At 55.8% G+C, this 15,643-nt stretch overlaps 1 protein-coding gene across 7 annotated transcripts in view; it reads right to left on the reverse strand.

Moving 5' to 3' along the window:
* RSPO1 (R-spondin 1) overlaps nucleotides 1–15,643 on the reverse strand; it is an 85,889-nt gene that overhangs the window by 4,809 nt on the left and 65,437 nt on the right. For 2 of the 7 annotated variants that reach the window (XM_072027292.1, XM_027444003.3), the window contains exons 2-3: nucleotides 2,243–2,633; nucleotides 262–453 (exon numbers count right to left, since the gene is read on the reverse strand). In XM_072027292.1, coding sequence (XP_071883393.1) covers nucleotides 262–453; nucleotides 2,243–2,336 — 286 coding nt within the window. In that variant the 5' untranslated portion in view covers nucleotides 2,337–2,633. Of the gene's footprint in view, nucleotides 1–261; nucleotides 454–2,242; nucleotides 2,634–9,496; nucleotides 9,878–10,004; nucleotides 10,340–10,464; nucleotides 10,553–15,643 lie in introns of those variants that run through there. The other 5 variants (XM_027444002.3, XM_072027291.1, XM_027444001.3 and 2 more) reach the window with 5 other exon arrangements.

The following is a 15,643-nucleotide window of genomic DNA, read 5'->3' on the forward strand; positions in this document are numbered from 1 at the left end:
CTCAGCCACTCCAGCTGCAGCCACAATATGGGCTGCAAAGAAACTGAGCTGGACAGAAACCTGGCTGTCAGGGTGGTTTGCATGAAACTGCCAGGGAAGTGAGCGTGTTTTTTCCACGTCCAGCTTCTTTCTGGTGCTTTGGCTGAACAAGGCAGCCCTGGGCTGAAGTTCTCACTCAGAGAGCTACTTCGTGACCATGGACGGGCAGGGGAGAGGAGCACCACGACCTGCCCGCAGCACGGAGACACCACTGATACTCACTGATGCACTTGTTCATGTCTGTATTGCGAAGGCCGAAGTATCCCAGTGGACAGGATGGTAGGCAGATCCCGATTTGCCGGATATCATTCCTCTCCAGAAGGATGAAGAGCTTGGGGGAACATCTCAGGCACCCGTTGAACTCGGAGCACAGGTCGCAGCCCCTGGCACAGCCCTGACTCAGCTCGGTGCTAACTGGAAGAGCAGGAGAGAGGCAGCAGTGAGCACCCAACCATGGGCACAAGGACACCAGAGCTCTGCAGTTCCATGATTTTTCCCCAGTCTTGCCCTTTCTGATGGTCCCCAGGGCTTGGGGTTGTCCCATGAGGAAGGACATGGCACCATGGCCAGCTTGAGACGGGGCATCACTGCTGAGCCTTGCCACTCGAGCAGGAGCCAGCTCTTTGGAGAGCGGCCAGCAGCTTCCCGGAGACAAATCCCCCTCTGAGGGAAGCTGCCATAAATATTTGATGTGAAGTATGAGTTCATGTCTTGACATAAGTGCCACCCGGAGAGAACAAATCAAACCCAGCTCAATAATTCATTAGCCCTGTCCCTGCGCATGGCTTTGCCCAGGGGATGCCTTGGCCCCCCTGCACTCACTGCAGCTCTGCGTCTGCTATGTCCAGGACCCCAAAGCAGCCACCAGCTACAAACAGCACCCCACTGCCTAAAAGCCGTGTAAGAGCAGGATTTCACCCAAACAGATGTCACGCAGCGGTGCCGCTCCGGGCACCTCCAGGGCAAGCAGGGAGCGGGGCCATGCAGTGCTGGAGGGAAACGCTCCGAGTAATCCTGCCTTGTGCTCTGAGCCGGGCTGAGGCCAAGCTACATCTCACTGTGACCCCTCTTGCGTTCACTGTATCTGGCAGCGTAGGAGATTTCACTGCCCCCAAAATAGAGATGTGTTCTCAGCTCCTAGCTTCAGTCCAAGAAAAATACTCAATCCCATGTCTTGAGAGTTTTCTGCTTTTAATTATCATGTAAAATGCTGCTTGTTTTGAAACCAATAGCATTCTTTGCAGGCTAGAATGCAGGTTATTTTTATTAGTTTATTATGCAAGCAGTGTCCTTGTTTATGGAGAGACCGTGTATTTTAAAATGTATTCCTTTAAAAGCTGTGTTTACTACACTTTAAAAGCAAGTGTGGAGCTCCAGAGTGTTCACATGCCAGCCTGAGAGGTGGGGAAGCTTTCCTCTCCCTCCCACCGTGACCTGGGGTCCCAGCAGTTCCCCTGCTCCTTGTCCTTGCCCCGTCACCAGTCCCCACTTGTCTGCAGGGTGCAGAGGCTGCTGCAGCCTCAGACAATGAGACAGAAAGCAAGAGGGATCCCCAGGCTGGGGACCCGAGGTGCCCAGCTGCCAGGAGGGCTGGCCAGGTCTGGGCCAACCTCCCCGCTGCATTTTGGGCTCTGGAAGCAGGGATCCAGCCCCATCCCTCCTGCACCCCACAGTACTGAGGTTTGCTTCTGTGGCAAAGGTACGAACCGAGACTCGCTGGGAATCGTGTTTAATAGCTTTAGCCACGACCTCGAGTTTTCCCTGTTCTCACGGAGCTCCAGCAGTCCCAGTTTTAACATAAAATCATTTTTCTGTAATTCAATTTAAAGCCGTTTGAATGCAAACCAGTTCTAAAACGAGCTTGCCTAAATGAGGGGAAGCCCATGCGGCTGCTTTTGTGCGTTTTGGGCTGCTCGAGTCCCGGGGTGGGGCTGGCCAAAGCCCGTCCTGGCCGCAGGGGATAATTAAAACCCGCCCTTGCCATGCACCTCGGGTTGCAGCTCCCCGGCCATGACCACAGGAAAAGGGACCACAACAGGCAGGATCCTGCGAGCAGGAGAGCTGCACAGGACCAGGGGAAGGCTGAGACCTCGCTGGGCACCAGGAGGCTCTGCCCACCCTGCGCATCCACAAACATTCCCATTCTCCATGAACGGCAGCGCATCAGGAGGAGCAGAGAAGAAGAAAAACGTTTCATACGTACTTCGTCTTTGCCTCTTGCCCTTCACCACTTTGCTGCTGCCTGTTAGATCCATCGAGCTCAGAAAAACCACCACCACAAGCAGTCCAAGCTGCATAGTAACTCTCCAGCGCTGCAGCCCTGTATCGCAGGGTGATCGGAGTCCGTCCCGCGCCCGGGGGGCTCTGCTGCCACTAAAACCTCTGGGGCTGGCTCAGAGCTGAGAGTCTGTGTGTGAAGCCTGGTGCAGGACCATATCCACAAGCTACCGGCGCAGCAGCAGAGGCCTTAGGTAGCAGGTAACATGGTTCTGCCTTCATCCCCATATGGAGCGCAGGAGCTTGGGTCTAGTCCCATCTGGGGGCTCGGGCAGTGAGCGTTAGCTGCTCGTAGTTTCCACGGGCACGCGCAGGAACTGGAAAGGAAGAGGAGAAAGGATTAGCTCCACTGGATAATGAACACAGGTCTCCATCGTTTCTGTCTGGAGTGGGCCAGCACGGTGCCAAGCATAGAGCAAAATTTGGGGGATCACCCTCCAACCCCACCTGCACATTTCTGCTTGCCTTAATAAAAAAATGCAGGTATTTTTTTTTTTTTTTTTTTCATGGAAATGCCTGCCGTGGTCTTGCCATCTGTGGCTGCTGAACCCAACTGCAGCTGTAACTTGTTCGTTGCAGTGCCAGTGCTCCTCAGCCCCTGCTCGCCAAGCAGCAGACGGCCACTGCGGGCTGCCAAGCGCAAAATATGTTTCCTATCAAGGGGGCACCTCTGGGGACTGGGAGTTGAGCTGGGTGTGCAGCGCTGTCCCTGGGGACAGGGAGGGATTGTCCTGAGAGCTGCCGAGATGCTGCGGTTTGCTCCAAAGGCAATTGCAACGCCCTGAGCTCCCCGTCCTTGCAAATGCAGCTCTGGGAAATGGCTGCGGAGGTGGATTTGGGTGCTCCAGGAGCGGAGGAAGCACAACTCCCAGGCTGAGTAGTAAGCTCTGGCACGGCACGGTGGGGCTGCACTCTTCTGTACGCAGCCGGCAGAGCGCAGCCCCACCAACTGCTGCCATTGTGTGGGAATAAAGGCAACAACATTCACTCTGTGAGGTCAAATGAAACAGAAAAGGGTTTTAATCCCTTTATAATAACTGTGCAGACACTGATGCCCCCAATGGCCAGTGGCAACAGGGCTGGAATGGTGCCCGGCTGCAGCCCTGGGCATCACAAAGGGTTGCAGGACCCTGCTGCTCACACACCTTGTACTCAGCTGTCCTGGGGAGATACCTTCCATCCCCATGGCACACAGGGACCGAAGAAACCATGGGAGCTCACCCTGCTCCAGCTGGGAGCAAGCCCTGTGCCCAGGAATGTGCTCCCAGGGTCTGACTGCACCCCAGCGTCACCACCAGGAGCCCCGAGCAGCCACGCACGCAGCAGAAAAGCTCTTGGAAACTGCTGCTCGTAGCAGCAGTAGCAGGTTGGCAACATCTCGAGGCAGCAGCTGGAGGAAGATGTGACCCGTGTGTTGCCGGGCCTTGCAGCAGCACGTCTCGATGCTGAGCTGAGCACCAGAGCAGAAGCCTCAGGGCAGCGTTGGTTCAAGCACACCGGCGCTGTCGGGAGGGCACGTGGCACCGCGGGGTGCTGCTGGCATCCTCCCGCCCCAACAGCCTTGAACTTTTCACCGTATCCCCGCTGAGACTCCCCTGAGAGCTGCTGGGGCAAGAGCGCAGCGCTGCCCATGTGCTTGTCGTTACAGCCCGCAGCATCATCCAGGGGATTTTCAAATAAATAATTAGTCACTTGTGTAAACACCAACTTGTTCTGCACTTCCAAGCCTGTTTGCTGCAAGCTGCTTTATAAACACTGTCAAGTGCTTAAGCTGGGCTGTTGGGAGTGTTTACCGGAGCGGAGATCCGCGCGGAGATCACAACCCTCACCCGCTGCAGCCTCCCTGCGCTCAGCATCCCTGGGCACACGTGTGGGGCAGCCCTGCAGGGAGGGGTGAAGGCAGCACGGCTCCCTGCATCCTCTGAGCAGCACAGAATGGCACGAGATGGCATGGCACAGCACAAGGTGATGTGGCACAGCATGGCATGGCATGGCACAGCATGGTATGGCACACCTTGGCATGGCATGATGTGGGTGGCACGACACGGCACAGCATGGCCCAGCACCACCAGGAGGACCCCAGGGATGCTCACCAGGGCCGTGTCAGCGCAGCTCAGCCCAAACTCTCCCCAAATTAGCCCTGAAAGCCAGCTGCACCGGGGGGAGCACTGCCACCACCCGCTCTGGCTGCCCCTTGTTGCTAATCCCAATGCTCACGCAGGTGACATGCCCCGCAGGACACACACGCTGGACCTGCTCCACGTCCTTCCATGTTTACACAACAGTCACAGCTCAGGCAAACCTCCCCCACTGTTTTGGGACAGCAGTGGGGATGTTCTCAGGGAGCCAACACTCCCCCAGCGTGCCAAGAGCCAGCATGAGGCTTGAGCCTCAGCCGTATGAGCCCATCCCTTAGGGCTCGCTCGGCGCAGGGGCAGGGACCTGCCATGGAAAACCTAGAACACAAATGGAGCAAATGCTTTTTCCTCCTTCTTTCCTTGCAGCCTAGCCCCAAAAGAGCCTGAGCGTCTGGCAACAGCTGCTCACTCGGCACAGAAAACCACTGGATGCTGAGAAGCCTGTGCCATGGTGGGTCCCCAACACATTCTCCACATTCAGCCCTCCCCAAACTCCCTGCGCAGGACTTGTGCCTGTGGTCTGCCCCCCAGGAGAGGAGCTGGGTTCCCAGCTCTTCCCACCCTCACCTCAGGACACAAATTATGATTCTTGATGCTATTGCAGCCATCAGTCAAGCTCAGGTTGCTGCAAACAATTCCCAGTCTAAACATTAGCAGGATTTATGCCATTATCCCATCGACAGGAAGAATTCGGGGTAACCTGAATTGCTCTGAATTCATTTATGGAGAGACCTGGCCCCTGCATCTGAGATGACAGTAAGCCTTGTTTGCAATTCAATCAGGATGAATTGGTCCTTGGGAGCTCCAATACAAACCAGAAAATGTAAACCATCGAGATAATTTACCATTAGTCCTCCTACACACAAGGTGAGAAAGAGCGACGTTATATCCCTGGGATATTCGAGACCTAATCCGCAATAACTAAATTGCTGATATATTGCCTCTCACCGAACGTATCGGGCTATCAGTAATGTAAACGGGCTCTCCGAAGGTTTACTGAAGCCGGGAGAGAAGGACCAGATGCTGGCGGGCTGGAGGCAGGACAGCGGCCAAGTGCAGCAGCAGCGGTAATGAACCCCGGGACCTGCCCGCTTGGCTGCCAGCACCCGGCTGGACACCAGCTCCGAGCACAGAGGATTTGGAGTTTCCACATCCTAGAGTTGAGGAGAAAACTTGAATTTCACCTTGGCAGCCTGCTTGGAGGGTGGGAGCGGTGCAAATATGCTAGGAGACCGGACTCCAGAAGTTTATTCATTCTTCCCATTCTTTTTTCTCAATTTCTAACTCATTTCTATTTCTAACTCATTTCCATTTCCATTTCCATTTCCATTTCCATTTCCATTTCCATTTCCATTTCCATTTCCATTTCCCTGTCCAGCCCTGCTGCTGCAGCAGAGCCGAGTCCCACCAGGTGGGACATAGCCAGCAGGAGAGGAGGCACCTTTCAAACAAGCAGAAGCCCACACACGCGTTTATCTCGCTGCATGCCTTGCCCTCCCTTGGCAAAAGCCTCGGGCAGCCTCCCCGAGACATCTGAAGCTCGCAGTCTGAGGTGGGGCTGGGAGCCGGGCGGGCTCCGAACGCACCCCTTTGGGTGCCCTGGAGCTGCGGGTGTCAGGATCCAGCCCCAGGGGGATGCACACCGTGCAGGCATGGGGACGGGGGCCTCATCCCAGCCCCTTTGGAGCTCCTCACATCAGAGGGGCTTCCCCAGAGCTGGCCTTGATGAGCTGAGCGCAGCTGGGGAGCGGGGCAAGGAGGTGAGAACCGGAGAGCAGCTCAGCACCAGCCACCTGCACGTGGCTCTTGTAAACACAGAAGCCTCCAAGCACCCGCAAGGTGGGTGAGGGCTGCAGGGACGCTGCGAGCTGCAAGAGGAGCAGCAACACCAAGCACCCCATCTGCCTGCGAGCCCCCAGGCATCTTCCTTGGCTGTGCGGCACCGTTATGCCTACTTGACCCAGAGATGTGCCCAACTTGCATGTCCATGGGTGCTCCCTGCACCCGATGCCTGTGCCCTGCCTTCCCTGTGCTGCCTGCGGGATCACCCCACACAGCTGGGGACCCCCAGGGTCACCCCACACGCAGGGGTGGCTCGCCCATGGGATGCCCAATACTGCAGAATCGGCACAAGAAGGACAGTTTCCACCAAAAGCACATTGTGCTCACGGCTAGGACAGTCTCCGGCTCAGTCAGCAGGGCAGAGAGAGCGACACGCTACAGAAGAAGCTCTTTGAAGCTCTGGGTGGTGGAGAGTCCCATGGGTGCCCAGCGTGGGCATCGCGGCTGCCGCAGGGTGTCTCACCCGGCCAGCGGCCCCGTGCAGCACATGCAGAGCCACTTTGTTCTGCCTAATCCTTGAAGCAATAAAAGAAGGCTGCATTAAGTCAAATTTCCGAACCAGAAGGTCTTCATTTGATATTATATCCCAGTGCCAAGTTCTGCAAAATCCCTAACCCATAAACTTCACTGAAAAGAAAAAAAAATAAAAAATAATAAAATAATAAAAAACAATCTGGCAGCGGAGCTCTCCGCAGCATTGTTGAGGTCTGACTCCTTCCACCAGCTTCTGCACTGCGTTCCCCCACAGCTGCGGAGCCGTGCTGTGACCCCGCAGATGGGGAACGGGACGAGGAGGGGTCCTGCCCGCGGGCACCCCCCCGCCCCATCCCCAGCAGCAGCCCCCAGCCCCGGTGAGCTCGGGCTGCTCCAAGTGCTCCTGCGATTACCAGTGCCTCAGTCCTCTCTCTGGGAGCGCTTGTGCTCGGCACTGTAAAACACCAGGAAATTTTTTACTGGGGGATTTCCACTGCCCTTGCTGCCGGGCCGGGGCGAGGAGCAGCAGCGGAGCTCTGCGGCAGGCTGCAGGCTCTGCCGTGCCCACGGGAGCAGGGCAGGAGCTGCAAGGCAGGAGCTCAGCTGGGGTCCCAGAAGGATCCAGCTTATTTTGCTTTTAGGTACGACTTCACGTGGCTTTAAGCCTCCCCTAAATCTCAGTAACTCACCAAATGCCAACTGGTGACAGGATGCACTGCAACAGTAGCAACCAAAGCAAGTTTCAGGCCAGGGATTTCAAACCAGAGCTTTTTGGAGCAGTGCAGGCCGGGCGGACTGAAACCCAGAGCCTCCCACCAAAACCAAAAATCCTCATTAACCCTTGCAGGCTGTGCTGCTGCACAGTGGGGTGCTCGCTGGCAGCCAGGGAGGTGCAGGGCAGACACACATGGTGCCCCCACGTGTGTGGGGATTTAATGCCATGCCCTACGTGAGCACGCAGCAGCTCAGCTCAATGCCCAGCTCCTATCTGATTTCCCTGCGAATGTGGCCAAAAAAGGGTTTTCAGCAATATCGTACAATTGACTCTAAATGCATGGTTTTAAAAGCAAACTTCCCAGGCTGACAGCAGCCCAGCGAGCCACAAGCTGCCATGTAACCCGCTCCTTGGGGCACCAGCAGAAATGAAGCCTGGGGCAAAGACCCTACACAGCACCTGGGGCTTTCTGCTGGGCCATATGCAAAGGAAGCGTCCTCCAGGTGGGAGCTCCCCATGAGGACTCCCCGTGTGCCAGCTCTGCCACCGAAATGTCACAGTGTGGGAAACCTGAGCCTCGCAGAGCCCAGTGAGCAGCACTGATTTCAGGAGCAGAAGGAAAAACACAACATGAAAAAGAGCCAGGAGCCTCAGCGCTGGGCATCAGGGCAGGGCCAGGAGTTGTGCTGGTGGGAGGCAGTGAGCAGGGCAGCCCGAGCTTTCTCCTGGCCAGCTATTGCTGCAAAAAACTTTTGAGTTCTGTGTTTTTTACGAGGCTTTTTGCTATCACAGAGGATCATCCCAGCAACAGGTTGCCAGTGGGCATGGCTGACAGCTGTCCCTGTACCAGGCTCTCCAGCCAACACCTCCATCCTCAGGGGAGGACACTTTCCCACCCCGTGGCTGTCCCCGCAGGCTGTCCCATCCCCTCCAGCTCTTGCTTTGCCAGCAGAGCCTCCCAGCCCCATGGTGGGGGCAGAAAGGTGCTCGGGTCTAGCTCAGACATCAGGACCAAGGGGTTTGCTGTGGCTGGCTTATTTTGGGTGTGCTGGCAGGGTCGCATCCATGCCCCCTCTGCCACCAGAGCGGGTGCTCCCGCGCCCCAAACTCGCTCCCCGCCACGTCCCTCAGGGTGGTGCTGCTGCTCTCGCAGCCGGGGCCGGGGCACGGAGCCAGCTGGAAGGAGCCTCTTCCCCAGGGTGGCTTCCAGGCATGGCACAGCGCCCGCGTCCCGCAGAGCCACCGCGTCCCCGGCCCGGGCCACAGGTGAGCTGGCAGGCAGGAGGTCAGGGGCACAGGTGGACTCCAGGCAAAATAATTCACAGGGGATGGAGCTGCGGGCAGAGGTTTCGCTGCAAGGGCTGGGTCCCCACGGGATCTCAGCTAAAGCCTGGCCACCAAAAAATACCTTTAAGCACTGCCTCAAGTTCACGGACCTTCACCTTGCAGGGCTTCCTGCACTGGTGGCCAGTGACCAGTGCACAGGAGAGCAAAGGCTCCATCCCTACCATGCTGTGCAACATTTGCTCCTGCCAGCATTGCCTGATTTTAATGCCTTTTGCTGCAAAACACTCCTTTAAACCCAAAGCACATCACCTGCACACCCCCACACCCACCTCGAGGGCCGTTCAGGGGAACACACATGCCTGAGCCTATAGGAACCATAGGAGCCTGAAGATGAAAATCCCCCAGCGCCTGCATCACGCTGCAGCCCGGCTCTGTAGGTGCACAGGACCACGAGGATGGGTCTGAGACTTCACCACGATCCAAGCACACGTTGGGGACACCCAGAAGGGAGCCAGGTCCCTGCCCAGCCGTGGGATCACTGCCGCATGGAGCCCAAGTCCCCGCTAACCCCTGGGCTCAGCCGCCCAGCGCCCAGACACGGCAGCACTTCCCCTGCACGGCAGCACCCGGGGTGTTAACACGGCCGTGTAATTATTCCCATGATCGCCGTTAACCATTTCCCCACTGATCCCACCTCCAAAAACCCCAAGGAGCACTTACTTACCCCACGCTCCTCGGCTGCGCGCCGTGCCCCCATGGGTGCCGTGCTCCTCAGGAGGTTGAATTAAGGGTCGGTATCGAGGCAGGGACCACTTAACGGGTCAGTCCCCAAATTGTGCAGCCCGAGCCCACTCCTCTCCCCGCGAGCCGGTGCACGGCAGCACACCGAGCAGCCACGGCGGGTCCAGGAGCCCTAACGAGCTCCGCGCACTAACGAGTGTCACCGACTCGCTCTGCGCGCCCCGGTGCCAGCTTTGGGAAGGGAAAGCAGCGGGAATGGGAGGGAGAGGCAGCCCGGCTCCCCTGCACAGCCCCGCTCACCTTGGGGGTGGGGGAGCTGGGGATCCCGGCAGATCGGGCTGTGATTTCTCCCAGCTTTCATTGTCTGAACTCATTATCCGCGTTGCACAAGGCAAAGCCGCAAGTCGGATGCTGACAAGGCTCGCGTTCCTCATTAGCAGCCCACATTGCAAAAGCTTCATCTAAACAAACATGCATTCTGAAGCCCTTACCTCTGACTTGTCACTCCCTCATCACTGCTGAAAAGACTCTTACTGGTTTCCCAGCTTTAAAACACTACAAGACCAACTACAAAAATCCTCGGTTCCTCCAGAGAAAGTTACATGCACGTCTCTGTCAAAAAAAATGAAAAATACTTTCATGGCGAGTTCATGGAGAAGTCTGGTGCATTTGGGTCTGGGGGGGTTTGTTGACTTGTTTTTGAAAAGCAGGTTTCTAACAGCTTCCCAGGTTTTGCGCAGAGAAACAAACCCTTCTGTGATGTGCAGGATTTCAGCTCGTAAAGATCGCCCAGGCTAGTTCATACTCCATCAGCCCACGCTGCTCCCTGTGTGTGCAAAGCAGAAAGTATGTGATCATATCAGAGCAATTTGCACATTAATAAATCCTGGTCTCAGTGCCGTAGACTCCATCCCCATCCACCGGGTAGGGTTTTTTTATTATTATTATTACCGGAGTATCCAGCTTTGTAAAGGCATCTAGTGCAAACTCCTGCATGAGGGAATTCCACCCCACTAGTACCACCTCCTAAGACAATATCCAGCCAAAATATTGTGACTGTTGCAAAACCCGGACTGGAGCTCAACAAAGGACCTTCCAGCGTTGCATCCAGAGCCAACGGGGTCTCAGTAAATTACTGCAGAGTGACACAACATCCCGTTCTCTTTGTAGTCTTTTTTATTTATGACAGTTAATTCCGAGTTATTACTAACATTTCAGTGGTAACTGGCATATGAAGTCATCAGCTGTCACAACTGCATCTGTTAATAAACATGTCAAATATTAAAAGCAGCTTATTATTCTCGGGAGGGAGGAAGGCACCAAGGCGATGAGCTTTAAAGCCCGGTTATTTTTCCATCCCTGGCTGTGCAACGGGAGGAAAGGCTCACGCGTGGGAAAACGTCCCCGCGGTGGAGCCCTGCTGCTCCCTGCCCTGCGTCGCACCCAGGCAGCCCACGAGCCCTCTCCCCTCTCCCTCCTCACTTCTGCACCATCCTCATCCCCCTTCCTCTTCTTCTCCTGGGACAGACTCTGCTCCACATGGGGTGTGGGGTGTGAAGGGGAAAGCCAAGGTGTGGGCACCCCGCTGGGGTCCCCAAGAGCCACCATGCCCAGGGGGCTGAGCAGAATCTGGCCACCACCCTCACCAGCATCCCCGTGTGCCTGCTGTACTGGGGATCTGGGAGAGGGATGGCAGCAGTGTCCCTGTGTGTCACCGACCCTAATCCCAGATCCCAGGGGGCAGACACAGTGCCTGAAACACAGGGATCAGCAGGGAGCCCCAACAGCTCATCCCCCAGCACTGCTCCATCAGCACCTGGAGCCAGAAATCAGGGTCTTGAGCGCACTCCCACCCATGGGTGGGCTTGGGAGGATGCATGGGTGCTGTGAGAGGGACAGCAGTGGCTATGCCATCTTCTCCCTTACCATTCAAAACCTTAATTCCCAGCACAGGAGAATGTGGCCATGTCTTCTCCTGCGCTCTCTGTCTCCGTGGCTGCTCCACGTTCCTCAGCCCTTGGTGGCAATCCCAGGCACAAAGCCTGCTCCTGCTCGAGGCTCTCCTTGTGGCACTGCCTCTGCCTGCCTCTGAAGGTAATCTGCAGGTCACGGTCTTTGAGGGGAGCTACAGAAATCGGTGGTGATGTCTTCTGAACTATCTACTTAGGGGTTATTTGGTGATAACCCAACCAAGCAGTTCCCTTAAAGCCCAGACGTGAGACTTGCAATGGGCAGGAGTCTGGAGACATGCAGAAGGCAATTCACAAAATGCTCCATCCTTGACTTCCCCCTTTTGTCTCTCATTCTTCCTCCTCCAGCCATCCTTCCCGTGGCACCAGAAGATGGGCGATTATCCCCAGAAACCACCACCGGTGGAGCTTGCCCAGGCTCAGGCTGCTGGCTCCTTACGGGGAGGAACCCCATCTGCACGGCGCTGGGACCAGGAGGGAAGGAGGCAGAGCTTCAGGGCTGGCAGCTGAGCAGCCCCAGCTCTGCAGAGCAGGGAGAGGAGCTTCAGGCTCCCAGCTTGTTCCTCCTCCTGTTCTGCATCTTCAGGGAGCCTCAGCTTTGCCACAGCCCTGAGACCACCGCGATGTTTTGCTGCTGCTCCGCTCTGGGGCTGGCATCCCTCATTACAAGGAAAGAGTCAGCAGCAAGGATCCCATACCCAGCCCTGTCCCATTCCCGGAGGTGCCTGCCCTCTGCAGCGCACAGGAGCAGGGATTCCCTCCGGCACAGCCCCTGCTCCTGCCTTTCGGTGCGACGCAGCCACCAGCGCCTCTTCCGCCAGCTGTGACCGCGGCCGGCTCCAGACGGCTGCGCTCCCCCGGGAAGTGGGTCAGCTCCTCTAACCATCTGAACACATGTCAGCATTTATTTTAGGTGTAAGATCCACTCGAGCAGATGCCATAATTCTTCTGTAATGAATAAAATTCTGTCTCAGCTTCCAAGTTTTCCTAGGGACATTACAGGACAGCATGCTGACATATGAGCGATGCCAAGCAGGGTGACTCACCAGGCAGCGCGCAGCAAAAGTCTTGAAGAAATGACTGCATTATCTTCACTTCATCTTCCCCAAGCTTTCACAGCTCCTGGCTGAAAGGCAGAGGGCACAGCTCTTCCTCAGGCTGTCATGGGACCGATAGTGAGCTCCCGAATCCTCCTCTTGTGTCCCTCGCTTGGGTTCAGAGCAGGTCCCTGCTGATGCTCCACGAGCCACCTCTGAAGATGTGTTTCTAGGCATCCTTGGGAGCCTCTGGCAGGAGCTCTGGAGCTCTTTGCCATGAGGAAGAGGAGGGATGCCAGAGGGGACATGGCATAAAGTCCCCCAAACACGCTGGGGATTTGTGTTCTTCAGGTATGAGCACAAAAATACAAAACAGCCCAGAACAGGCAACAAAAAAAATCCACCCTTCATGCAGCTTTTCCTTTGCATTGTGCATGTGTTAACGCATGTGGGTATGGATGTTTTATTTGTCCTGAATTGTCTTCGGCACTCTTTAAATGTCCCTGGTTTCCTACTTGTAAACTGCATCTTCTGAGCTCCCTGCTGTCTCGCAGGAGCATTAGGGAACGTGGTTTGAAAATTGCACAGATGCTACGTGGTCACTGCCGTCAGTCTCCGCATTAAAGACCTTTTCTATTTATATTTAGAGGTTTTCTACTTTCTACTCTAGGAAGTTCTGAAGGGCCATCAAACGTCACTCTGGGACAAAGTCATGAAATTGAACGTAAGAGTGAAAAATTTCACGAACTGAAGATTTTGAACTCTGTGCTTGCATTGGATGGCCAAACCTTTTCCTTTCTAATCTTTCTTGGATCACTGCAGCTCCATTTGACAGCTGTAGATCAAGTTTCAGTGTGGAGTGAATGTTTATAAGCGAGCAATAAACCCCTGAAGACAGAGCTTTATAATGGAAACGCTGACAAATCCAGCAGTAGGACCAGGGCTACCGGGCGCATCAATAATTAGCGAGCAGCGCAGTGTGTCCGACTGAAGGCAGGGCGATGTGCTTGCCAGCTCCCTGGTGTTAGAAGGTATCATTGCAGAGGACAGTAAATCACACTAAATCCTGCCTTAACACCCTCCACAATAAATCCAGCATCAAGTCCCACATTTCTTCCCCTTCTGACAGGCAGCTAATTTACCGTTTTGTTTTGCTTTAGCTAATGGCTCTTGAGGCTGATCCTAAATTAATCCTAAACAGGCTGTTTCTCTCTCGTACAAAAGGACACGAAATTCCACATTTTCACAGGGCAAAAACGCCAAGCCACTCCAGATTGAAAGCAGAGCCGCTGACTCAGGAGGTTTTCCTTGCAGCCCACAGAAGTCCTGGCCGCGCAGGTGCTGGGGCAGTGTGGTGGGCTCCTGCCGTCCCCATTCCTCGTGCTCCACTCCCAGAGGTTGCCCCAATATTCCCTTCCCAGCAGCTTCTCCTCTTTTTTGCCAGCTGCCCGGATACAATCAAGGAGAGGTTTGTGTAGAAAGGGCTCACCAGATTTGCTCCTCCAACAGGCAGGGCATCGGCCCAGTGAAGCACTGCGTTGGCTCCAGCAGGACTTGGACACTGCCCGCAGTTGCCAAAAGGATTGATGGCCGCATTTCCATCATCCTTATGTTTGTCCACATTATTGAGGTGCGATGAAAAGCCTCTGCTCCTAACCCTGAGCCTGTCCAGTGCCTGGCACATTGCAGACCTGGTGCTCCTGCCTAAACCCAGAGCAGGGAAAGGAGCAGGGCACCTGGCTCTGCGTGCTGGGTGCTCCCTGGTTTGGAGCTGGCTCCAGACTTTCAGCTGAAAAGGTCCTGGGCATGGGGGACCAGGGCATGAGCAGGCTGCGGGGATGATCCTCCGTGGGGATGGCACAGCACAACCTGGGGCAGATGCATCCCTGTCCCAGTCCTCTCTGCCCAGGCCCAGTCGTTCCCTTGCAGGGCTCCGTGCCTCACCCCACACAAACCATCGCTGTGCCTGCTCCGAGGAGGATCCTTCCCCTGTTTCTGCAGAGAAAACGGTGACTCCCACATCCCCAAACCCACTGCTGGAGCACTTGGTTCCCCTCCCCATTAAAACACTGCCTTAATCTGGCAGACCAGGGCCCTGGCATTAACCCTGTCTGCAGGAGATACCAGCACCTACAAGTTCTCAGCTGGCACAGAGGATGTATTACTCATCCCCAGTGCCTCATCAGCCTTTGATAATATCTCAGCATAAGCAAAAAACAGAAAAGACGCTCGCTGAGACACCAGAAGGAAAGGGAGAATGGTCTGAAGCCTCTGCAGCAGTGCAGCCCCAGCCCTTCCCTGTGCTGTTTCTCTGCACCCTTCTCGGACACAAAGCTCTGCTTTTCAGGGGGCTTATCTAGCGCAGGATGATTGATAGCCTGGGCAATTGTTTTTAATAATATCTGCACACCTGCAGTCCTCAGTCCCCGGTAATACAGTTATCCCAAGTGCCTAACTTCTTGCATAAACAACCGCTCTGGTTGCAAAGACAACTATCAAGTTCCCATCGCAGCCTGCACAAGCCCCGCTCGGGGGTCAGGCACGGGGGCACGCGGGATCATTCCTTCCACGGGGGAGCCAGCAGAAAGGGGCTGCTCTGCCATGGGGGATCACCGGGACGTGCCTCATTTCCCAGGGCAGAGCGAGCACCCCGGGGCTCCCCGGTGCCCGTAGAATGACCGGGGCATCCCGTGCTCTCCGTGCTTGCCAGGCACGGAAAAAAGGGAAAAAAGGGGGATAAATGTAGGAGAGGGCAGCGTGTGGGTGGTGAATTCGTGCCCCCAGTGAGCCGTCCTGCGTCCAGCACCTCGCCTCGGGGCCGGACACCGCGTGCAGGCTGGGCGCTTCGCCTCCGCCCTTGGAGCAGCGTTACGCGCATGCTGGGAAAGGCTCCCCTCCCGCTCGCTTCGAAGGCCCTTTTCCCCTGTTGTTTGAGGAATGCTGTTTGAATTAGCTCCACGGATTGCAAACAGACCCCGTTGTTTTCCTTTTCCCGGTGCAGGGAGGCTTCTGTTCTCTTTGGCCTGCTGGATTAACCAGGGGGCCTCACACGCTGACCCCTCTGCAGCTCAGGGAAGCTAATTTAATCCCAATATTGTTACAGATCACAGCAGGACAGATCTC

This window comes from Anas platyrhynchos, chromosome 24, assembly GCF_047663525.1.
Source record: "Anas platyrhynchos isolate ZD024472 breed Pekin duck chromosome 24, IASCAAS_PekinDuck_T2T, whole genome shotgun sequence".
Lineage (NCBI taxonomy): Eukaryota > Metazoa > Chordata > Aves > Anseriformes > Anatidae > Anas > Anas platyrhynchos.